The 25,808-nt window shown below is 40.0% G+C and overlaps 1 protein-coding gene and 1 long non-coding RNA gene across 3 annotated transcripts in view; one reads left to right on the top strand and one right to left on the bottom strand.

Moving 5' to 3' along the window:
* Positions 1–4,843: 4,843 nt before the first annotated feature.
* On the bottom strand, positions 4,844–8,312 carry LOC139164077 (uncharacterized). The gene is made up of 4 exons (XR_011558574.1): positions 8,030–8,312; positions 6,916–7,008; positions 5,654–5,814; positions 4,844–5,132 (listed from the first exon to the last, which is right to left on the bottom strand). It is a non-coding gene; the product is annotated as an uncharacterized lncRNA (long non-coding RNA).
* LAD1 (ladinin 1) overlaps positions 8,209–25,808 on the top strand; it is a 36,645-nt gene continuing 19,045 nt past the window's right edge. Inside the window, exon 1 of one of the 2 annotated variants that reach the window (XM_070745705.1) lies at positions 8,209–8,682. In XM_070745705.1, the coding sequence (XP_070601806.1) occupies positions 8,645–8,682 (38 nt within the window). In that variant the 5' untranslated portion in view covers positions 8,209–8,644. Of the gene's footprint in view, positions 8,683–22,723; positions 22,864–25,808 lie in introns of those variants that run through there. The other variant, XM_070745703.1, reaches the window with a different exon arrangement.

Here is a 25,808-nt window from a genome sequence, read left to right as displayed (position 1 = left end):
TCAGATAATCTGGGAACATGTCACAAAGGGCTTTAATAGTGATAGTCAACACATTGAAGTGCACCTGGAAGCTAGTGTTAATTGGAAAAGGGCTACCAGATTTCTGATTTTTCGTAACCACTGTCAGGTTAAGCAAACATTAAGATAACTCCTGGTTGTTAATGTATGCAGATGATTTCTTTGAAGCTATTCTTCCTTATTGGCTCAGTCATAAGACATATACTGTATGGTCTTGGCAATATAACTATAAGGTGATATGTCAATACACCAATTCACATCACCATTTATGGTAATGAAATCATAATGAAAGGCAAATGTCAGAATGCGATGCTGAGACAAAATGATAGGGAAGACTTTTCTATCCACCAGGGAAATGAAAGTAGGGAAGTAATTTTGTGATCACACCAACAACTAGAAATCAACTTAAACATGAAGTCTGGGACACAGAACCAAAGGAGTAAATCACCAATACTGTAGCAGGCAATTATGTAACTTATATTTTCCTTCCATCCTTGTAAAAATGATCTATACTCCAGGGGCAGTAAATGGGAACTAGCTATGTATCCCATGAAAATCATTTCAGAAATAGTTCAACTTTCCCAGTAGACTTCTTGTGAAAATTCACACACCATGATATCAAAATTGCAAATGTGCCAACCAGTAAAAATGTTAGAGATTCTTGCACCATTGTAGGATTGAGGTTGCTAAATGAATTGCTACTTGGCTATCTTTTGTAACCTTATCTTAAATCAAATAGTTGGGGTAATCCACAACTGTACTGTTAACTGTTCTTTGCAGCTTCTACCATAGCCAACTATCTGGCTACTTAGCAATAGAACGGGGCACATATGGCCAACTGTCTACCATGGAATTTCCACCAGGGGCCATTAATAGGAGTTGCAATTTAGCAAAATAGGTGTATCATATTTCATCTAGCCTTGATTCAACAGGAAATACTAGGGAAGGAATCTGGATATTCTATATGTTGTTTACTACTGGTTTATTCTTTTTTTGAACCTTGAGAATAGACTCAAGCATAAATAATGAAGCCCTACCCTGATTAAACCTACCTATGAATGAGTTGTTATCTACGAGAAAAAGATATTGTATAAAATGTTATTAGTATTTGTTTGTTTGTTTATTATTTATTATTTGGAGTTCTATGCTACCCTTACCCATAGATTCAGGGTGGCTTACAAAATGGGAATAATAGAAAAATATGATTTAATGACAACTGCAAATTGCACAAATAATATTGCATCTCATTTGATTCACAACTCAACACTAATTCACTTAATCCACCAAGCTTTTAAGATAGCAAAATGCAAATTTTGGTAGGAATTAGGTTAATGTATGGAATATTTCAATATGTTCTTAATAGACACCATGGGACCAAGGGAATGCTGCCAACTCACTTAGGTGACTTTTCTTATTTGTTTACATTTCGGATTATTTATTTAAAACTAATTATAGTACTTAGCACTTGATGGTTCTTACTGTGGTGGAAACAGGCTTTTCAGGTGGGTCTAAATGATATCTCCACCCCAAGAACAGTTCTTTCTTAATTGGTTTGATGGCCTCCGTAAGGAGGGAAGATCCATCAGGCCATCTGGCAAAATAACAAGGAACTGAGATAGTTGTTTCTCTGAATTGGTGTTATTGTAGCTAATCCCTGAAGAATGAAGCTTTTTATCCTTAAAACTATCTACACAGTCTGTAGCTGTTCCTATTTGTCCTTACAATAGTCTAATTCCTTTGAAAGATCTGCTAAGATCTTGTCTGGAGCATCAGCTATATCCTATGGCAATGACTTTCAAACTTCCTGGATTAGGACCTTAACTCCAGGATCTCTTGTTTCAGTCCTGCTAACGGTGGGCACATGGCGGCATAAGGTGTTTACTATCCTCTCACCTGGGAGCAACATTCTGGAGGATTCTGACAAAGGCACCAACTTTTCTGCATTCATGAAACACTGCGAAGATTACGAAGAAAAGCTGGTTAAAAGTGGAGAAGGGCTTTTGACTGATTTATTATTTCCCAGGTTAATTGCAGGTAGGAACGTTTCATTAAAGTAATGCTATGTTAACCGTCTGCATTCAACTGTCAACAACAAGAGAAAATCCCCCTCCTTTTCCGCCCAAGGGATGGGAGATTGCTTCCAAACCAACCAGTCGCTCAGGTTTATTGGATAAGAAAATTAAATGCAGGAAAGAAAAATAAGGGAGGTAACAGCAAGGAATATATTGCGAAAGGGGAATCTGGCTGGTTCACAGGAGTTCCTGAGCCAGACCCCTGTAGCTGACAGGGAAGGTTTTTCTGAGAATTATCCCACTGGATAATCAATCCATACAATAAAATTTCCGAAAATAACATCTTGAACAGGAAATCACCCATTGCTGTGACTATCAACGTAGATGAAAATAGGTCTTGATCAGTGATGGGTTCCACTTACTTTCCCTACCAGTTCGCATGGCATCAGAAGTGTTTCACAAAGACCCTCTGTGCATGCCCAGAAGCTTTACACATGTGCAGAGGGTTCTTTGCACAGCTGTTTTCCAGGAGCGGGAACTGGAGGACTGGTTCAGGGGCGTGGTGATCCATCCATCATTGCCAGTTCGGTGAGCGGGGCCAAATTTCCACCACTGGTTCTGGAGAACCAGTCCGAATCATTAGCAATCCACTACTGGTCTTGATTAAGTCTAGTTCTGCCTCCAGATTCCTTAGGACAGTGAGGCAAATCTACAGGTGGCACATGGAGCCATATCTGCTGGCACGTGAGCCGTTGCCTTAGCTCAGCTCCAATGTGCATGTGTGTGCTGGCCAGCTGATTTTTGGCTCACAGAGAAGCTCTGGGAGGGTGTTTTTGGCTTCCAGAAAGCCTTCGTGGGGATGGGAGAGGGCGTTTTTACCCTCCCCAGGCTCCAGTGAAGCCTTTGGAGCCTGGGGAGGGTGAAACACGAACCTACTAGGCCCACCAGAAGTTGGGAAACAAGATGTTTCCAGCCTCCAGTGGGCCTCCGGGAGAGTGGGGGAAGCTGTTTTTACCCTCCCCAAGCATTGAATTATGGATGTGGACACTCGCACATGTGTGATAAGCATGCACGCATACTCTTTTGGCACCATAGGGAAAAAAGGTTCGCCATCCCTGCCTTAGGATGTTGAGCAAATTGTGCTCTTTCTAGTAATCTTAAGTAGAAAAAGTTAAGGGGACTAACACCCCGCTATATCAGAGGTGTTAAACTCACATTGTCACAGCAGCATCATGTGACGTATCAGGACTTCCCCCCCCCCTTCGCTAAACTGGGAGTAGCCAGAACATGACGCATCTGGCCCACGGGCCGGGAATTTGACAGCTTTGCTCTATATCTCCTGATATATATAAGTCAAATAAATTAAATTAAATAGAATTAAATTACAGCTAATGCTCAACTTACAACCACAATAGGAACCAGAATTTCTCTTGCCAAGCATGGTGGTTAACCAATTCACACCTGATTTTATGACTTTTCTGCCATATTGTTAAAGGAATTCACTACAGTTGTGAAGTGACTCTTGTGGTCATTTAAATAAATATGGCTTCTCTCATTGATTTTTCTTGCTGGAAGCCAATTTGGAATATTTCATTTCATTTCATTTATTAGATTTATGAGCCGCCCTTCTCCTCATGAACTCAGGGCCACTTACCGGAATAAAATATAAACAAGATAAAAATAGTACAAGCAGTTGAAAAATGAAGAGAAATAAAAAACCCTATATAAAACCAATCAGTCATCCCTCATCCACACTACAGGCCAGAGGCCCCAGGCCTGTCGGCATAGATGTGTTTTTAATGCCTTTTGGAAGGAGAAGAGAGTGGGGGCAGTAAAAATCTCTGTGGGGGGGTGAGTTGGTTCCAGAGAAATGGTGATCCCAGAACTCTTCTTAATTAGAATTTTTAATTAGAATTTTAATATTGTTTTTTAAGGTATAATTGGATTGTTATTATTGTTTCCTGTTTTTTCTGGACATGCTATGAGCCGCCCTGAGTCCTCGGAGAGGGGCGGCATACAAATCCAATAAAAAAAAATCAAATTAAAATCTTCAACTATCATAAATATTTGCCAGTTGCCAAGCAACTGAATATTGATCACATTATCATGGCGATGATGCAACAATCATAAGTGTTGAGGCCTGTCATAAATCTCATTTTTTTCAGGGTCATTGTAACTTTGAGTGAATGGTTGTAAGTGTAGGACTACCTATACTCCTTTTTACCTTAAATATTATCTACAATGCACTGTGATTGAACTGACGTTGGAAAGCCAAAGCCCACAGCAATGTGTAAAGTCCAGTGATTCTCCACACACAACAGCTGAAAAACAGTAGCATAGTTTCCTGTCACAAAAACCATGAAACAAACCCTAAAAGAGACTTAATACATTTAAAACTCCCCAAAATATATTATCTACCCTTTCCTTCCAATAACAAACCTAGAGGTAGGTGGTGGTGGGAGACAGAAAATATTGGTCCCAATCAAGAGGTATGACAAGGCCCATCCAGAAGCCGATTAATTTGCAATTATGAAACCAACTGTGGCCTGGTTGGCTAAATGTGCCCCCACTTGGTTGTAGACCTCAGATTTAGGACAAATGAATGTCAAGAATTAATCAGCAATGGAAATGAAACAAGTACAAGTTGCATGTTGCCAATGAGGAAAACCAGAAATAGGCTTTTCTTGGTCTTGCGCTTCTTCTCGTCCATTTTGCTAAAAATATTTTGACATCCATGGATTCTTTCAGAAAAGAAACACAGATCGTTTTATGCATACACACATAGATGTGTAAGATGTACAGTGCTCAAAAAAAAAAAAGAGGAACACTTAAACAACAGCATATAACACCAAGTACATCAAACGTCTGTAAAATCAAACTGTCCACTTAGGAAACAACACTGATTGACAATCAATTTCACATGCTGTTGTGCAAATGGAATAGTTGTGCAAATGAAAATATTTCATTCATTCAGATCTAGGATGTATTATTTGAGTGTGCCCTTTATTTTTTTGAGCAGTATAGTTGTGGACACTTGTATTTTAAGTACTAAGTTTGGATTGTCTTCTCTCAGATGATCTTCCTTCAAATCACATTAGGTAGCTTGGGTAAAAAGAAAAAAAAATTAGTTTCTCAGGATTTGAAGGGAAATAGGTCCCCACTTTCAAATATTATTTATTTATTTTATTTTATTTATATGCCGCCCAACTCCCAGAGGACTTTGGGTGGCTTACAACAAGAAATAACATCTAAAAAGAAACAATTTAAAAGGCAATTTAAAACCACTTAATAATATCATGCATATCTTTTATGGCCGGAACTGGAAGATGTGTCATTTGGTCAATGTCCCCAGGCCTGCTGGCAGAGCAAGGTCTTTAAGGCTTTCTGGAAGGCCAGTAGGGTAGGAACAATATGGATCTCAGGAGGTGGTTCCAGAGAGCAGGTGCTGCCACAGAGAAGACCCTCCTCCACAGTCCTGCCAATCAACACTGCTTAGACAACAGGACCCAGAGAAAGCCAACCCTGTGGGCCCTTATTGGTCACTTGGAATGGTGTGGCAGAAGGTGGTTCCGAAGATAGTCTGGAGCTATGCCATGTAAGGCTTTTTATGTGGTAACCAATACCTTGTATTGCGTCCGGAGACTGATGGGAAGCCAATGCACCCACAACAGCTTGCAGGTTATCCATACATCTGTGCATCTGAGGATGGACTAAGCCTTTAGCAGGAAGCCAGGATGGATGGTTAGAGAGACAGTATTTTTAGAACTATGGGCATGAGTGTTCCCTAGGAATACAATTTATGACGAAATAAACATAAATAATGGAGATGTGATTCCAGTTGTTGCCTGAATTCCAGCTATAATTGAATTGCTACAGGATATGTTGGGAAATTATAGTGTGAAGTCACTGATTGGGATTCATTCATTGTTTTGCAGAGTTTAATATAATTAGATCGTTGCCATGGTTGGGCTGATATGCTGAAAACATGTAACATCATGGAACCATACAAAGATACAACCTAGTGCTTGTGTAACGCCTAACACAAATGCTTAACTCTCTTCATTAACATAATGATATAAGGCGATGGTGATGCGTGTGTCATCATTTGCTACCCCTTCCCCCCTCTCCTCTCCGCAGCTGCCATGAAGGGAATACAAACCAGAGCTCGGTATCACTTGTGTCATCTTACAGTACTAGCTGCTTTGGGCTGCTGAGCCTATGTAGTTGTTTTGACTGCAATGTTTTTGTAATGGCATTCATTGTGATCGATGTGGGTGGGGTATCTTGAGTGTCAGCTTGCCTCAAGAATTCCCTGTCAGGGCAATAAAGAGATGTTGCTGTGGCAATGTAGCAGCTCATTATAGAAAAGATTGAAGAGTTGTTTCCACCTTCTCTAATGACAAGGTGATCTGATACATCTTGGGGAAAATATAGTACCTCTTGCCAGTCGGATTCACAATAGACAAAGGAGGTGAGGGAATAAGGACCTTTAAAATGCAGTGTCTTGTGTTTTATGCCATCCTTTCAACATTTTCTTTTTCTGATGATGTATAAGCAGTTATATCAGCAACAAATATCTGATTATAACTCCCTGATTCGTGACATATGTACACTGCTCAAAAATAAATAAATAAAGGGAACACTTAAACAACACAATATAACTCGAAGTAAATCAAACTTCTGTGAAATCAAACTGTCCACTTAGAAAGCAATACTGATTGACAATCAATTTCACACGCTGTTGTGCACATTCAACTTTGAACAGAACAAAGTATTCAATGAGAATATTTCCATTCATTCAGATCTAGGATGTGGTCTTTGAGTGTTCCTTTTATTTTTTTGAGCGGTATATATTTTCTTTTATGTACACTGAGAGCATACGTACCAAAGACAAATTCCTTGTGTATCCAATCACACTTGGTCAATAAAGAATTCTATTCTGCTCTGTTCTTGTTGCTGATTGATGTCTGCTCTGATCCTTAAAAGATAGAATAGAATAGAATAGAATTTTTTATTGGCCAAGTGTGATTGGACACACAAGGAATTTGTCTTGTTGTATATGCTCTCAGCGTACACAAAAGAAAAAGATACATTTGTCAAGAATCATGTGGTACAACACTTAATAATTATCATAGGGGTCAACTAAGCAATGAAGAAACAATATTAATAAAAATCTTAGGATGCAAGCAACAAGTTACAGTCATACAGTCCTAAGTGGGAGGAAAAGGATGATAGGAATGATGAGAAAAACTAGTAGAAATAGAAGTGCAGATTTAGTAAAAAGTCTGACAGTGTTGAGGGAATTACTTGTTTAGTAGAGTGATGGCGTTTGGGAAAAAACTGTTCTTGTGTCTAGTTGTCTTGGTGTGCAGTGCTCTGTTTTGAGGGTAGGAGTTGAAACAGTTTGTCTCCAGGATGCGAGGGGTCCAGGATATTAAGCAACCCCAATCTGAATGCATCCTCTCTGTATTTTTCTCAGGCACCAGTAACTAGAGATACTGTAGATGTGCTTCAGTTAATAAGCTGCAAATTTGAGACAGCTGTCATCCATCCCATCTCTGGCTTCCCTTTCCTGAAAGGATTTTTGTGGATGTGTATTTTCTTGGACAGTTCTTCCATTTTTGAAAAAAGAGGGTCAAGGTGAAACGGTGTTGAGGGGCTGTGCAGTCTCTTCTCCCATTGGAGAACAGATTCTTTGTTTGTAGAAAGTCCCCCCTCCACCGTTGCCAGCACCGGGAAAGCCCCTGTGTGAAAGCAGAAGCACCTCTTTCATTCCTAGCTGGACCAAACAGGATCAACCCCGTTTTATTTGGAAGGAGCCCCTACATCCGATTTGCAGTGGTTGTTTCTAAATGAGTGGCAATAATTTGACACCAGGTGAGGGGGAAGCAGGCACTTCTCCAAAATCCAAAATGTAGCACAGTGGTTCACCACCTCCTTGTCAGCAGCAGAGGAAGGGGCTTCAGAACCCCCCCTGAAAACGATAGGAAATTACTTACTTGCGCTTGGGTAGCTGCGATTGAGATAGGGTTAACTTTGCTAAAGGAAGGGCTTTTTAAAATTCTTTTCTTCTTTTTCCTCTCCCCAGCTCGCCACTTCTGCCTGCACAGCCGTGGAGAAACCCGAGGCAGGAAAAACAGGTTCTAAAAGCAGGGAGTTGCCCCCGAAAATCCAGGGCGCCTGGGCCCGAAAGCGGAGCTAAATTCAAATCCGTCCCCAGCCCGGGCACAAAAGAATGGCTGCCTTTGTGCGCAGGCTGGGTCACGTCCCACCCTCGCAGGGTGCCTTTTGCAAGGTGCTGCTAATAGACAAATTACAGTTCCAGCCTGTCAAGGTAGATAAGAGACCATGTGATGCAGGTAACCCAACAGTAGACGGGTGGCATCGCAGGGTAAAGGTGCGCTGCGAGGCGCAGAGAAGGAAGCAAAGAAGCCAGCGAAGTAGCCAGCCAGCCAACTAGCCAGCCAGCCAGCCAGCATCTCTTGCGAAGGGGGCTTCCCGCTGCTACCGAGGAGCCCTGCAGAGTTCTCCCTGGAAAAGAAAAAGCAGTCAACCGGGAGACAAGATCAGCATCCGCCACGGTCCAAGCCCGTCGGAGAGAGACAGCAAACAGCATGTCCTTCAACCGAAAGAATTGGTCCGCGCTGTCCAGGTGGGTTTGAAGCAGCCTCCTCCTCTTCCTCCTTCCCCTGGCTCTGGAGGGAAGCGGAGGGCGTCGCGGCGGGCACAGAAGCCCCCCCCCCCCAACTTTCCTCCTTGGTGCCAACTTTTGCGAGCGCCCATAGCATTGATTCTTGGCCAAGCGCGCTACGGCTGTTGGGAATTGTAGTAACTTTCTACCAAGTTGTAGTAACTTTCTACCATTGGTCTATATTCCAAACCTAGCAATTTTTTAAAAAGGCTCTTTACGAGGAGAGGAAAAGTAAAACTTTGAGGGCGCCTTAGCTCTGCCCCCCACCCACCCAGAGCTCTTGTGCGACTCGTTGCGGCTGGTTTCTGGGGGATGGGGTGCTTTAAGGCTGGTTCGCCTGAACCCATTTGGGGATTGTCTTCCCCCCCCGTCCCGGGAGAGGCAACTCCCTGTGGGAACAGACTACAACGAACAGGGCAGGGTTGCAAAAACGGAATTCATTAGCTGGTTTAGCATAGGTTGATCAATTGGGAAGGCGATCCTATGTAATAGAGGAGCAGCTAGATTTCTTTCGAAAATCTACTCTTGTAGTTGATGCATGGAACTCACTACCAGACTCTGTATTATCATCTCCTAACCCCCAAAACTTTACTCTTAGACTACCCACTATTGACCTCTCCCAATTCCTAAGAGGTCTGTAAGGGGCGTGCACCAGCGTGCCTTCTTGTTCTCTGTCCTTAATGTTCTCTATTTTTACTAGTTGCATGTATTTAAATATTATTATTTCTAATAATCTTTTTTCAAATTTTTGACTTTTACTAGTATCATGTATCTTAATGTTATCATATCTTCACACACTTGACAAAACAAATAAAATAAATAAATAAATAAATAAAAGTGTGGATGCCAATGCAAGCTCACTCATGGTCTTTATTAGGATGATGAAAAAGAGTTTTCCCAACTTAGTTTAAGAGCCTCCTCAAATATACCCACTATTAAAAGACTGCTTATTTACTTAGCTAAAAGTGCAACTTGGTTTCATTGATTTCAGCGCGCTTTCATGCAACAGTTTTTTTCCCAGTCTGATGCTCTCCAGATTTGATGAAAACTGCAAGTGCTCAGATTTTGGTAACGGCAGTTTCATTACATCTGGAAGATCCCAGGTTGAGAAGACCACAGCCTCCTAGAATGAACACATGGGCGAGTACAAGTGCACTAGAGTGCTTTCTGTCCTCTGTCCTATTGCTCTCCTATATCTCCTATACCTTTCTTCTATTCCTATATCTCTTCTTCTATTCTTTCATTGATATGTTCTATTACTATACCTTCTTTTCTATTATTTCTTAGATATATTTTACTATGAGTAAACCTTCATCATGTAACCTTCATCATGTATTTTACTATGTGTATATAGATATATACCCACTAAAACCCTCATTGTGTACAGTATTGCAGTGTTTCCCAACCTTGGCAACTTGGAGATATCTGGACTTCAACTCCCAGAATTCCCCAGCCAGCATTCGCTGGCTGCGGAATTCTGGGAGTTGAAGTCCAAATACCTTCAAGTTGCCAAGGTTGGGAAACACTGGTGTATTGGACAAAATAAATAAATAATAAATAAAACATGCCGATTGTTTTGGTGCTTGCTATATTTTGAAATAATGTCAGAGGATACAGATGTCTTCTGTGGTGGCTCATAGGGTAATTAGTATCCCTTATCCTTACGGTAGCCTGAGCATGAGAAAACAATGTGATGGTTAAAAAAATACTGGGAGCTTGGGAAAAAGGCTGGCAACTTTGTGGTGTTGTGGTATTACAATTTTAATGGAGTGAATGCATCGTTCACGCATCTCATCACATTAGAGACAGGAAGTGGTATAGTGACTAGACCTTGTCTAGGGTTGTACAACAATTCCACATGACTCCATGTTTTTAAGAAGAGCAATTTAACTTTACCACAATATGGGTGGATGCAGTGAGCCATCAAAGAGGTAGGGTGAATATGAAAGAAGAGGAGGCATTTGGAAGCATAACACCTAAGTCCCCTTTGACAGCTGTTGTCTTATTTAGCTTGAAATGGGAGAATTCAGGCTCAGTAATACAAGTTGCCCAGGGCCACTTAAAGCAGAGGTTTTCAAACTTGGCAACTTTAAGACTTGTGGATTTCAACTCCCAGAATTCTCCAGCCACCATAGCTGGTTGGAGAATTCTGGGAGTTAAAGTCCACAAGACCTAAAGTTGCCAAGCTTGGGGACTCCTGACTTAAAGCATGTCTACAGAGAAGGAGCCTTCCCCCTGCTCTCAGTAGGTCAGCATGGAAGAAGGTCTTTCCCTTAAAAGTTAATATGAGAAGATAATCTTTTGCTGATATCATACAGCAGTTTATGGACACAATGCTTTATATTGTCCCTTTGAGATGTCACCTGAAGGGCTTGAACAAACAGACTGATTCCCAAGGAAAGCACCTTGCATGGACTCTCCTGGGAGATCACATTCCAATCAAGTGATTGTTATTTAATTTCACAATTCTTTGAAGAATGTGAAATGGAGGCACTTTGCAAATTCCCATTCCCTGAACCATATCCCTCATTATTTAATTTCTATGGGTTTCATGATGAAATCATCTGTGCACTTTGATTTTTGCTCTCCAAATGACTTGAATATAGATTTCCACATACTGGAAACCTATACATTCCCAGTGTTCTCCAACAGCTCTAGTACATGTTTTTATTTCAAATTTGGGCTAATAATTACTCATTATGGTTGCAAATGCTTAATTTCTGATGGTTGATTTACTCCCACCAGGGTCACTGTATATTTTGTCTTAAAGAACAACTATGATTAACATCTATTTTAAATCTACATTGTAAAACCAGATATTTAGGAAGTTCATACATTATTCTACTGTCATTATATTATAGTAATTAATGCTTTCAGTATTACTGGTTTGCATTATTGGCACATCAGCAAAATATATGCTATTATCATAGCTACAAGGATTGTGTAACTTCTCCGTTTACTTGTTATATTTTTCTTCTTCCTTGACTACTGTCTTCTTTCAAAGACATTGTAAAGTATAATATTTGGGAGGAAATACTTGACATATTTGATAAGGGACTCTGGGTGTGATAGAATACAAATATAGCAGGATCTGTCTTGCTTGATATTCTATACATCCCGAAATTACAAATGAGATTCTTTCAGAATAGTTCAGAAAAAGTTGGTAGATACAACATTAGTAGATACTTTGGTGGTGGTGGATAAGAGCTATTTCTATGCTTCAAAAAATAAAAGCAAGCAACTAACTGAGCAGTGAAAATTTACTAAATTTGATGAAAATTCAAAAGCAACTATGGATAGAGAATAGAGTATATATTTCTAATTATTATTAGTTGGCTTGTGGCATGAAACTAGGTAAACTGATTGGACCACGATAAGGAATATTTGCCAACATCCACTGATCTTTGGGGTTGGGATAAGAGATGATGAAGTTAACAGTTTTTAGTACTATGTTAATCACATGCTCTCTTTATGCAGCATATATGATGATCACTTCTAATCAGAAGGAATCTAAATCTTTGTCAAAGACTGTAGTTGAGGTAGGATCCCACTTTGTTGACTGCCCTTTCAAATTTTAAAATGTGCTATTTTAAAAGAAGCATGAAATTAAATATACATTTCTCTGTATTTTTACCTTCCCCCATTTTGATTGAACAGTAAAAGAATTCATTAAATTTCTGAAAAGAGCTATATAAATTTAAGTTACTTCTTCCATTACCCTCAACCTCTGAAATCCCACAATGTAAGAGGTCAGTTTCCTATGATTAATCAGACTGTAAGCAGAGGAACTGATTTGCAAGCAAAATTCAGTTGTGTTTTGATGATGTCAACATTAGAGTGACATTAGTTAATAAGGCTTAATATAATTTATTCACATTGAATTAATTTAATTGAATGGCAGAATATTTTGCTAGTTTGGCATAGATCTGAAATGAATAATTGTGATCAAAGTATATAAAAATATTAATTTTTTTCTTCAAGTACCTTAGCCTGTTTGCATATTATGCTTTCCTATAGCTACTTTCCTAGCTCTACCATTAATGTCTGTCTAGATAGCATTGTTGAACTACTGAACTGGAGGTTGCTCTGGTGATATCTCCTTCATTCTCTTTTGGAAACCATGAAAGAATTAATCATTTTCCTGTATTCCCCCAAACTTATCTTCTGTAACTACAGTATATGAGCATAAACTTGTAGGTTTCTTACAACAATAACATGGTCATGACTTGCTATTGCCTTCTGAGATGGTCTTCAATTTGTCTGTAGTTTATTGATGCCTTATTTATCTCCTGGTGATCTCCCTTCCACCTAGGTACAATTTCAATTCTGGGGGGGGGGGGGATCAGCCAAAAATGACTAAGCACTCTTACCTGCTTGCTATTACTCATTTCTTCTGATAATTCATCTTTTCATACATCTTTTTTATAATATAAAATAGTATTAAGAACTGAAATTGATATTATAATAGTAAAGTTATTGTTTCATCGCATTTCTTGCCAGAACATTGCCTTCCATGGAATTCCAACACTTCTTGTTCCTTGATGATTAAATGTAAAGGAATGACATAATGTAAAACCCTGTGGAATTTCAATTAAGGAATGACTTAGACTACCCCTATTTTTCCAGGAACTGTAGGGCTGGTATTATCTGCATACAGGGTAGGGCAGCCTTTTTTTTTTATTTTTTAAAGGGGGTTGTCTTGCTACTGGATAGGAATTCTAGCAGTTGTACCAGGTTAAAATTGGTTAGTTTAGTCTGATGTATGCAATAAACTGATATGCAAGATAGACTATATCTTTAGCATAAGATGATGTTGGCAGAGAAATACAAGGTTTTTCAATGTAACTATCACTTAAAGGTTTTTTTTTAATTGTGTTTGTTAGAAAGGGAGTGGAGGTATAAAAGAAAGACAAGTTAAAGCCTGTGAGGAAAAAAATCGTCTAATGCAAGAAGAAAGAGAATTTTCAGGTATCCTGGTTTGTGATTCAGTAACTTCTAGAAATAATACTGTAAAACTTAATGAGGACCCAGTGAATGAACAGACAAGGGCAGTTATAAAATTTTCCATCATTTCATAGCATATGCACTGCAGAGTTGCCCATGATTGAATCACAGGCTTCCCTACTATGTATTCTCTCAATATTTAAGAATCTGTCTTTATTCATGTAGTAGCTTATGCATAACTGTATCTTCAGCCATATTTTTTGCAACTACATTTCCTCTTTTTCGTTACCCAGGACATTTATACAATTTGTATTTGTATGAATACAAATTTATTGTTTTATTTTTATTTTAATGAATTGGTTTTTATTTAAATGTTGCCCAGAGCTATTTTAGATGGCCGTGTAAATTAAATGAGAACACGAATGAATAAAATATCTTATCTCATTCCACTCTGATTGTTGATTGAATCCTGTTCTGAGCCTAAAAATTTGAATCCTTCCCTCCCAAATTTTGCCAGGAAGTGGTTGAAGCTAGATGTGCTTTAGAAATAAGGGCACATTTTAGATGGCGAGCATCTGTGCCATCGGTGCTCTTCTTCCTTCATGGAAATTTGCATTTTGGAGAGTTAGTCTCATGCACTGTTCCTCTGGTTGCAATCTGTGGAAATGCCCTAAAATGAGAAGGCAAGGTGAAACATGATATGTAAGAAGATGGACAAGCAAGAGGCCTCTCTTAAAATGCCAGATGCTTATTTATTTATTTTTTATTTTTATTTCTTTATTTATTTTGTCCAATACACAATGAGAGTGTTAGTGGAGCTAGCCACACCCTTCCTTACTGGGATTCGATCTGGCAGCCTTTGCCTTATAAGGCAGAGAGTTAGCAGTTGAGCCACCAGACCTTGATCCCTCCAGCTCTGTACCAGGGAGGGGCTATATGTTTTTTTATGCCGGATCACCCTGGTATATTGAAGGAACGTCACAGCTCCTTTTTGCCTCTAGGCCCAACCCAGGACCATTTCAAGGCAGTTAATTTATTCATAGCCGACAACTATATTCTGTATGTATCAAATGTTTAGCTGAAATTTTAAAATTAAGGGAGACTAGGATGGTACCATTTCGGCCTTGTTCTAGCCTCATCAGCTAGCCACACCCTTCCTTACTGGGATTCGATCTGGCAGCTTCTGCCTTGTAAGGCAGAGAATTAACAGTTGAGCCACCAGGCCTGATCCCTCCAGCTCTGTACCATATACAGTGATCCCTCGGGTTTCGCGAGGGTTCCGTTCCAAGACCCCTCGCGAAACTCGATTTTTCGCGATATAGTGGTGCGGAAGTAAAAACACCATCTGAGCATGCGCACCCTTTTTTTCATGGCCGCACATGCGCAGATGGTGGAGTTTGCGTGTGGGCGGCGGGGAAGACCCAGGGAAGGTTCCTTCGGCCGCCCAACAGCTGATCTGCTCCGCAGCGCGGCAGCAGCGAGGAGCCGAAGATGGGGTTTCCCCGTTGCCCGTTCGCCCGCCCGCCCGGCCCGCTTGCCCGTTCACCCGCCCGCCCAGCTGCTCGCTTGCCGCTCGAGAGCAAGAGGGGGAGAGATAGAGAAAGAGAGAGAAGGAAAGAAAGAGATGAGAGAGGGAGGAAGAGAGTGTGAGAGAGGAAGAAGCAAGATAGAGAAAGAGAGAGAGAAAGAAAGATGAGAAAGGAAGGGAGTGACATCATCGGGTGGAAAAATCGCGATATAGCGTTTCGCAAAGATCGAGATCGCGAAACTCGGGGGATCACTGTATATATACATATACACATAGTACAATACATGATGAAGGTTATAGAGGAGATACTCATAGTAAAATATATCTATGAAAGAATAGAAAAGAAGATATAGTAATAGAAGAAAGGTATAGGAGATATAGGAGAGCAATAGGACAGGGGACTCTAGTGCACTTGTCCTAGCTTCAAACAGTGTTTTGGAAGGAAAGAAAAAAGCAGCCATCTATGAGTGGTAAAATATTTGTTATTCTTGTACAAAGTTTTAGGTTTAATCTGTTATCAACTACAGGCAGAGTTGAGAGGTTAAACAGTATGGACTACACTGAGTTAGGTAGCACCAAGGTGCTAATAACTTCTGTTACTTCCAAAGTTTCATATCCCATCTTCTCAATTTAATACTTAGTAAACTTTTCTTTTCTTTTCATGGCCTCATTTTTGCAGAAGTGGTCTTTTCCTCTAAGCCCTTGCTATTATTGCCAAATGTGACCACTATCCCTATCCCTATTAGCCACAGGATTTATCAACTCTAGCAGGTCAAGTTTTCAAACATGAAAACTAGAAAATGTTAGCATTCGCTACAGTATTCATTTTGTCTTCTCTCTTAACAACTTATCTTCAACCTGGTAGTAGTAGTAGTTGCTTAAGATTAGCAATGAGTCCTTGTTTCATAGGTCTTTGATCTTTGGACCACACAGGATTATTATTTATGTAACTCATCACTTCTGGTACAAATTATTCAAATTCTTTCATTTTTCTTAAATAACCAAGACAATTTATTTGTAAGTGAGCAAAAGCACCAAGAGAATTATCTGTGTGCAACTTTTCTGATACAAATTCAATGAAATGAAGAATTACCCTGCTTCCCCCAAATTAAGACATCCCTTGATAATAAGCCCCAATCGGGCTTTTTGAGTGTATGGCAATATGCCAAGTGCTTATTTCAGTGTTCAAAAAAATATGACAGTTTCTTATTTTCGGGGAAACGCGTTCAGGCTAAGATATAAATTGTTGGTCCACAATAATTAAAAAATATGGTTCACTTTCTGTCGTCGTCAGCGTCCTGAAGATTACTTGCCTGCATAAAAATGCGAAATTTGGACATGTAAGACGTCCATGGTTCTGTGTCTGGATTGTAGAAAGATGGCGGTTGAGCCATGACCGAGCTCATGGTTGTTTAGCGGGAGTTCGACCTCCTCGTCGCCACTGTTAAATCACTGCACTGGAGACTGCTTCTGTTCAAACACATTTATTTCGGAAGGCATAACATAGAGTAGTTCTCTCAACAATCAACTCCCAACAAGGGCAACGGCTAATCCGTTGCCCTATTTATACCTTTTTATAATGCGGGAACTTATTCCTGACAACCGTTTATTTTTGGCGGCAATCTAAACCTAGCTGCGTCTTAACCAATCAGTGATTTTCCCTTATTTCTTTTTAAATGAACCTAACAATAAGTGTCACTGAAACCATGGTGTATATAACAGGGATATCAGCATAATTTCAAAAGCCCAGTTCATATGGGGCCAAGGGAAGGGGAGAAGGAAAAGGAAGAATGGAAGGAAGAAAAAAATGTCTTTATAGAAAGGAATGAGGGGTGGTAGAAAAACAAAGAGAAAAGGAGGTGATTTCCCTTCTGTTGGTAATGGCATCAACCTCGGGTTTCAGGCACAGCTTCCACTAGTATGTCCCTTGTGTTAAAAAAAAAAGATTCCCTATTATGGAACTTAATATCCTTTGGAGAATTAATGAGCTGTGACTACTTGTGGAATGGCTTTGTTACTCTTTAGCAATAATTAATGAACATTTCCTAATCACCAGGGGAATATGTACATAGGGAAAAAAAGAAATATCTATTAGAGTGTTTTCTTCCTATTAATTAGTTGGATGTTTTATGAAACAGAACTGAATCCTATTTTAGCCTTAATAGAAAGCTAAAATTGCATTTCAGTGGAATTGCAATTTTCAGGAGCATTTTGTCAACTAGCCAATGTGTATATTTTTCTATGGTAGAACTGTAGAAGGTTAAGTCTACATATATAATGTGTGCATGTGTATGTGAGAATGAGAAAGAGAAAGAAGTAGAGAAAAATGAGATAGATGGGTTTATCTACTCCTCCACTTACTGTCCAGAATACATGCGGGACCGTCTTCTGCTGCACGAATACCAGTGGCTGATTAGGTCCCACAGAGTGGGCCTTCTCCGGGTCCCGTCGACTAAGCAATGTCGTCTGCTGGGGCCCAGGGGAAGAGCCTTCTCTGTGGTGGCCCCGGCCCTCTGGAACCAACTCCCCCTGGAGATCAGAACCACCCCCATCCTCCTTGCCTTTTGTAAGTTGTTGAAAACTGACACCTCCCCTAACCGCACGAATCCCAGCGACCAGTTAGGTCCCACAGAGTTGGCCTTCTCCGGGTCCCATCAACTAAACAATGTCGTTTGGCAGGACCCAGGGGTAGAGCCTTCTCTGTGGCGGCCCTGACCCTTTGGAACAAACTCCCCCTGGATATCAGAGTTGCCCCCACCCTCCTTGCCTTTCGTAAGCTCCTTAAAACCCACCTCTGTCGTCAGGCATGGGGGAATTGAGACTTTCCCTCCCCATAGGCTTATAAAATTTATGCATGGTATGTTAGTACTGTATGTATGATTGGTTTTTAAATTGGGGTTTTAAATTAACTGAAACTTAAATATTGGATTTGTTTACATTGTATTATTATTGCTGTGAGCCGCCCCGAGTCTGCGGAGAGGGCGGCATACAAATCTGATAAATAAATAAATAAATAAATAAATAAATAAATAAATAAATAAACTACTGTTTTATGTATGGTTTGATTGGGTTGTGTGATTATTTTATTAATAAGGGTTTTTTAAATTGTGTTTTTAAATATTGGATTTGTACTTTGTTATTATTGTTGTGAGCCACCCCGCGTTCTCAGAGAGGGGCGGCATACAAATCTAATAATATATTATTATTATTATTATTATTATTATTATTATTATTATTATTGCTGTTGTTATTATTATTATTATTATTATTATTATTACTACCACTACTATTATTATTATTATTGTTATTATTATTATTATTATTATTATTATTATTGTTGTTGTTATTATTGTTATTGTTATTATTATTATTATTATTATTATTATTATTATTATTATTTTGAAATTCCTGGAAGAACTAATGTAGCCTTCCCCACAATCAGGCTGCATGTTGGTATGTATGTAATATTTGTAAGTAGCACTTGACAACTTACAATAACCAGCTGAATGCATGAATTTTATGATCTGAGGATTTAGCAGTCAGGTGAGCAGGCAGATAATGAAATAGATCTTGTACGCAGAAAACACAAGTCAAATGCAACTGATTTAGCAGCAGATCTCCAAAACTTCAGGCCAGGTGATTTTAGCCTTGCTGGGTGATACTGAACATTGAACATCTTCTGTATGCAACGTATGTCATTTATTGCTAAGGCAGGTTTTTGGATGACGTTCTAAACTCTCCTAGTTGCTTAACCTGTATGCATATCCTGCTTTTCTTTGCCCTTCCAGTCCAGGCGTATTCCAGGTGTATTTTTGTGATTAAGTAGCTGCTATTTTGGTGGCTGCTTGGAGATTTGGGAAGATACATTTTAATTTGGGAAGGCTACTGCAGTGAAGGAGCTGTGTGGGATGAGAGCACGAAATGCAGCACTCCTCCATATTAATCAGCCTGAATAATTTCATCATGTCACCTTGTGAAAGGAAGGAAAGAAGGGAGGAAGACTCCAGATGGAAATAGTATGGGTTGTGTGATACATCTTCATTTTTACAACATCTATAACAAGTGTGATATATTCATTTTCATAAAGGTGATTAATAATAATAATAATAATAATAATGATGATGATGATGATGATGATAATAATAATAATAATAATAATAATAATAATAATAATAATATATTAGATTTGTAAACCCTTGGGGGAAAGATCAAAAGCAACATGAGAAAATATTATTTTACTGAAAGAGTAGTAGATCCTTGGAACAAACTTCCAGCAGACGTGGTTGGTAAATCCACAGTAACTGAATTTAAACATGCCTGGGATAAACATATATCCATTGTAAGATAAAATACAGGAAATGGTATAAGGGCAGACTAGATGGACCATGAGGTCTTTTTCTGCCGTCAGTCTTCTATGTTTCTATGTTTCTTATTAAAAACAATCATGCATGATCCCTGTAAATATAAATATGATAACATAAAAGGATCTGGATCTTTAGTTAATTTTTTTTTTAAAGAAAAGGATGGTGGGTAGAAAATAGGAGATATGCAGGCTGAAGTTTGAAACTTCATTCATTCTGAGAAGGAGTTTGCCACTTGCTGGGAGATGATTTATCCAAGATTATTCCGTGAAGAGGATAGACTTTGACCCAAAGCTCCTCCCAAACCAAAACCATTTCACTGGAATCATATCAGTAGATGAGTTTGAAATGGAACTTGGGAAGCACCTAAAACATGTACAGGCATAGTTTATAAGCAGCAGGCATGTGGGCATATGCACAAATTTAGTTATGTATGGATGGATTTTATGGATTGGTGGAGGTACACTCTGCTTGTGATTCTGTTACTTTTTTGTATCCAGAAAAAAACAACAACCCCAAAAAGAGAAAGAATACCAAATGAAAGGTCAACGGTCTTGTCCTGCTTGTTTTTGCTTTGATTTACTTAATTGCCCATAGTGGGAGGTGGATAGTTTAATAATTATATTAATTATATAAATCAGGAAGGCAGCATACAATTTGGGTTAATCTAATTTAGCACTAGCTATTTATTTCACGTGTTAGATTTATATTGTATTTTTCAACAAGGTGTATTTAGACTTTCCTGAAAGTTTTATTATCACAGCAACCTTATGAGATCGCTCATGCAGGTACTCAGAACTGGATTTCTCCAGGATTAGCCACATTCGACTATCAGCAACTGAAAGTATAAATTGATCACCACTATGCAAGAAACATAGGATTAGGTTAAGGACTAAGAAATGTTTGAGGACAAATGGTATATCATTTGGTATATAGCAGTGATGGCGAACCTATGGCATGGGTGCCACAGGCGGCACGTGGAGCTATATCTGCTAGCACGTGAGCTGTGGCCCTAGCTCAGCTCCAACGTGCATGTGTGTGCCAGCCAGCTGACGTTTGGCTCACACACAGGCACTGGGAGGGTGTTTTATGGTTCCAGAGAGCCTTTGGGTAGATCGGGGAGGCGTTTTTACTCTCCCCTGGGTCCAGGGAAGTCTTTGGAGCCAGGGAGGGTGAAACACGAGCCTACTGGGCCCACCAGATGTTGGGAAACAGGCCATTTCCAGCTGCCAGAGGGCCTCCGAGTGGCAGGGGAAGCTGTTTTCACCGTCCCCAGGCATTGAAATATGGGTGTGGGCGCTCGTGTATGTGCAATAGCGCATGCGTGCACTCTTTTGGCACTCAAGGAAGAAAAGGTTTTCCATCACTGGTATATAGTATATCATCCTTACTTGTACCTCATCACAGTCTCCATAATGTTGTCTTCATCTCATCCATAATCCCTGAGTTATACAATATTAATTCATATTTAGCTGTATTGGACCAAATGTAGAATTGCGCTCCTGCTTCCAGGTCCATCCAAGAACCATCCAATTCTGTTAACTCTATTAACCTTGGGAATCTCTTGATTGCAGTGTTTTGAAACAGAGGTACAGTAAGGATTGGCAATGGGTATAATAAATTTTATTCCAGTACAGGTTTCTATCCTGTCAGGGATGAGAGAACAGCAGCCTATTGTCTACTTAGTTCTGTATTATTAACATTAATGGCAGCAGCCTTTACATTCCAAACAGCAGCATTCTTCTTCCCTACTTAAAAATGCCTGGAATCAAAATCATCATAAAAACCATATATTTTAGCCCTGGGATCTATCTTTTATCAGTTGAATTGCTTGTAATTTTGAATACATGATGTTAATGAACATTCAATGCAGGGGCAAAATGCTCCTGGTTTCCTTGTGCCTATGGGTCATCGGAGAGCCGGTCGCGAAGGGAGCATGAGGCTCCACCCACCCGCCCGGATGCCACCATTTGGGTTCTTCTACCCTCTGCGCATGCACAGAATGCTTTGTGCATGTGCAGAGGGTAAAAGAACCCAAATGATGGCATCCAGACAGGTGGGCGGACACTTGCGCTCCACTCGCTATTGGCTCTCCGACAACCAATAGGCATGAGTGAACTGGGAGTATTTCACTCCTGGTTCAATGCCTCTGTCTTTTCTTAGTGCTCTGCACAATTCTAAACCTTCTCAATTAACTAATAACAATTAAGAAGAAGAGCACGAGAACATGCTTGAAGGACAGGAGAGGGAACGGCCTGATTGCTGACAGTGCAAACAGATGCCAATTAACCAACATGTTGCTTGATTTTAAGCATACATAAATGATGTAACAGGAATGCTATTTGTTGGACTTTGATTACTCACTCAGACTCCACACTGATGTCAGTAGCCTAAGTGGTGTCTTGTGTACAGCACTCTTACAAGGGTATTGAATGCAGATCTGCCTGTGGCAAGGCTTCTTTTAATCCAGGCAATGACAGGGGAAAGAAGCCCGAGTGTGAAAGAATATGTCAGAAAACAGTATCCAACCCCCCACCCCAAGCTGGGTTCTGTGTAATATGGAGATCAGACCTTGCAACTGCAGTGATGGATAAATTAGGGAAGCCAGTCACACCGTCTTTCAGCTCAACATAGCCAAGTGTTACCTAGAATAATTTCAGAAGAATGTGGACAATGGGGGGAAAAAGGAGAACAAACAAAGGATAGGGCTATTTGAAACAATGGTAATCAGTTTGATCAGATCATGACATCATACTAGTAAGGCAATACAGTACTTGAAAAAATAGGATTATTGTAAAGGAAGGTGGGGCTGTCTTTTGTTGATTCAGAAATAATGAAAGAGGAAAAACCATGAGTCATAAATGACAGAGAACCTCAAGTATATGGAGAGCAGGTTGGTGCCATGGCTTGGATTGCCACCAGCAGTGCTAATATGATTTAAAGTTCAGAGGTTTCAACATGCCTCTTTCCCTTCCCTTCAAAATATTTCTCCTATGTCTGTCCCCTTTGATTCTGCATTTATACAGCCATTTCTTTGAGTGAAAAACCTAATGGCTAAACTTTTTACTGAAAGTAAAAATGCAGAGGAATATCTGCTGCGATAATGATTAACTAGCAACCTTGTGATAGCAATCCCTGAACGGCAACTTTCGGGCATGCCAAGAAACTGGGCAGCTTCATTGCCATGGATTGGAGCTGGAACTTCATCAGAGATAGAAGAGCTACCAAACATATCAACAACTTGGACTGCTTTCACACTGGTGCCCAATATCAGATGTGCTTAGGAATTCAAGTAATATCCACGTCCAGGTTAGCTTTGCTTTGCCTTGCTTTCTTTCCCTCCCTTTCTGTAGTGACTGAAGAATAAGCTATACAGCAGGGGTCCCCAAACTTTTTACACAGGGGGCCAGTTTACTGTCCCTCAGACTGTTGGAGGGCCGGACTATAAAAAAAAACCTATGAACAAATCCCTATGCACACTGCACATACCTTATTTAAAGTAAAAAACAAAATGGGAACAAATACAATATTTAAAATAAAGAAGTAATTAAATAATTAAGTAATAAAGTAATTTATACTTCTTTATTAACAAGTAAATTTAAACTTAAATCAACAAACTCCCTCCATTTCTCCTTCCTTCCCTCCCTCCCTCCTTCCTCTCCACTTGTCTCTTCCCTCTCTCTTTTCTTCCTTCTCTCTCATTTGTTTCATTTTCCTCACCCTCGTTTCCTCTCCATCATTTTCTCATTTTTCTCTTTTCTCTCTCTCTCTCACTCTTTCCATCTATCCCCCTTTCTCTCTTCCTCTCTATCTCTCCCTCTTTCTCTCTCTCTTTCTTTCTCTGTCCCTCTGTCCCTTTCTCTCTTTCTTTCTCTCACTCATTCTCTTTCTCTCTCCCTCTTTGTATCTCTCACTCTTTCTCTCTCTCCCTCTCTCTATATCTCCTTCCTATCCTCCCCGCCCCTTGCCTTTGTACTGCCTCCTCGCTCAGCAGCAGACCGCGGTGAGTTGACAGGAGATTCGGGAGCTTATTATATCTATTGATAAAATCTCGTGGGCTGCCGCGGGCCGGATAAATTGCCTCAGCGGGCCGCATCTGGCCCCTGGGCCGTAGTTTGGGGACCACTGCTATACAGTATTGCTGTAAGAAATCAACGCAATGTCATTACCATGGTTTTCCTGGGACTAACATGTCAGACCACTGATAGTGTGCTAACAATAAACAAGAAGAGCAGGAAATGCTTCTAAAGCCTCATCCATACATGGAGGTATTGCAATACTTTCCCATTAACAAAACCATCAGATGGGAGTATGCTCTGAGAAAACATGTTTGAGATATTTGGTATTATTTTCTTTATGGTAATTATGAGTCAGATACCCTGAAAAATATGAGAATTTAATGTGAGAAATGTGAGATAAAGAGTAGGTGTATGCCTCTCTCTGTAGCCAGTGGCATCTGATTAGGCCTGGTTTGGTAGAGAAAGTTGAGTCTAGGCAGTAGATGAAGTTGGTTCAAAGAGATGGAATCTAATCAAAGCATTGCAGCTGCAACAGACTAAATCAAGAAAATTGTCCTCAGACGTAAAGGACAGAGAAAACTAGAATTATGGATCATCCCAAGTAAGATTCTTACTTATTCTCTAAGAACAATAAGAGCAGTCCGCTAAATCCAACTGAAATCTTGTGCTGAAAGGTAGCGTGATCAACTCCACCTTTTCTGAAGAATCTGATTGAAGTATTAAAAGTTACTGATTTCCCAGTCTAAGATATCTGTGAAGCTGGAAAACTTGAGGTTTTGGTGGGGGCTCATCTTTGAACTCATAGGATAAAAACAATACAGTATCCTCAGCCTGGATGAATATTGGATTATTCATTTTCAGTCATCTCCTGTATTGGTTCTGTGGCACTCCCAGTATTCAGAAAGCTGGCATCACAACAGTAAATGGCAGGGGCTCAGCTATTCTAAGTTATTCATACATCCTGATTTCCTTCCTTGTAGTTATGGTTCTTTAGACCGATATACAATTTCCTTATACAAAGAAGCCTTGGCACAGGTTTAAAAATGACATTCTCTATTTAAAAGCACAATTTCTAACGCATACGGAAGATAAACATGTACTTTTCATGAGAGACTGTTCTGATTTTTAAAAAAGCCAATGCAATCCTAAATTGCATTAATAGAGGGATACAATCTAGGGAAGTACTAATACCACTCCATAAAGCCTTAGTTAGGCCACACCTAGAGAAGTGCATCCAGTTTTGGTCACCACACTACAAAAAAATCCCACTTTGAAGCTCTAGAGAAAATACATCTACCTAAGAACGTCTCTACTTACGAACTTTTCTAGATAAGAACCGGGTGTTCGAGATTTTTTTGCCTCTTCTCAAGAACCATTTTCCACTTACAAACCTGAACCTCCGAAACTGTAACCGGAAAAGGCAGGGAGAAGCCTCCGTGGGGCCTCTCTAAAAATCTCCTGGGAGGAAACAGGGCCGGGAAAGGAGGGGAGAAGCCTCCGTGGCGCCTCTCTAGGAATCTCCTGGTAGGAAACAGGGCCAGAAGAGGTGGGGAGAAGCCTCCATGGGGCCTCTCTAGGAATCTCCTGGGAGGAAACAGGGCCGGGAAAGGTGGGGAGAAGCCTCCGTGGAGCCTCTCTAGGAATATCCTGGGAGGAAACAGGGCCTCCACCCTTCCTGTGGTTTCTCCAACCGCACGCATTATTTGCTTTTACATTGATTCCTATGGGAAAAATTGCTTCTTCTTACAAACTTTTCTACTTAAGAACCTGGTCACGGAATAAATTAAGTTCCTAAGTAGAGGTACCACTGTATTAGAAATCTACATAAAATTGCATTCTAAAAACCCCATAGTTAAAAACTAAACAAACATTCATATGCCATACATCTTACATTCATTCATTGAGCGGGGCAAGATATCAAAGTTTCAATGGTAGCAGTGTTCCAATACTTGAGGGGCTGCCACACAGAGGAGGAGGTCAGACTGTTTTCCAAGGTACCAGAAGGCCAGACAAGGAGTAATGGATGGAGAGATTCCACCTGGAAATAAGGAGAAACTTTCTGACAGTGAGAGCAATCAACCTGTGGAACAGCTTGTCTGCAGAGGTTGTGAGAGCTCCAACACTTGAGACTTTCAAGAGGAGATTGAATGGCCATTTTTCTGAAATGATGTAGGGACTTCTGCTTGAGTGGGGAGTTGGACTAGATGACCTACAAGATCCCTTCCAACTCTAGTA

The sequence above is a fragment of the Erythrolamprus reginae genome, chromosome 3, assembly GCF_031021105.1.
Source record: "Erythrolamprus reginae isolate rEryReg1 chromosome 3, rEryReg1.hap1, whole genome shotgun sequence".
NCBI lineage: Eukaryota > Metazoa > Chordata > Lepidosauria > Squamata > Dipsadidae > Erythrolamprus > Erythrolamprus reginae.
This window is presented reverse-complemented; position numbering and strand designations above follow the sequence as displayed.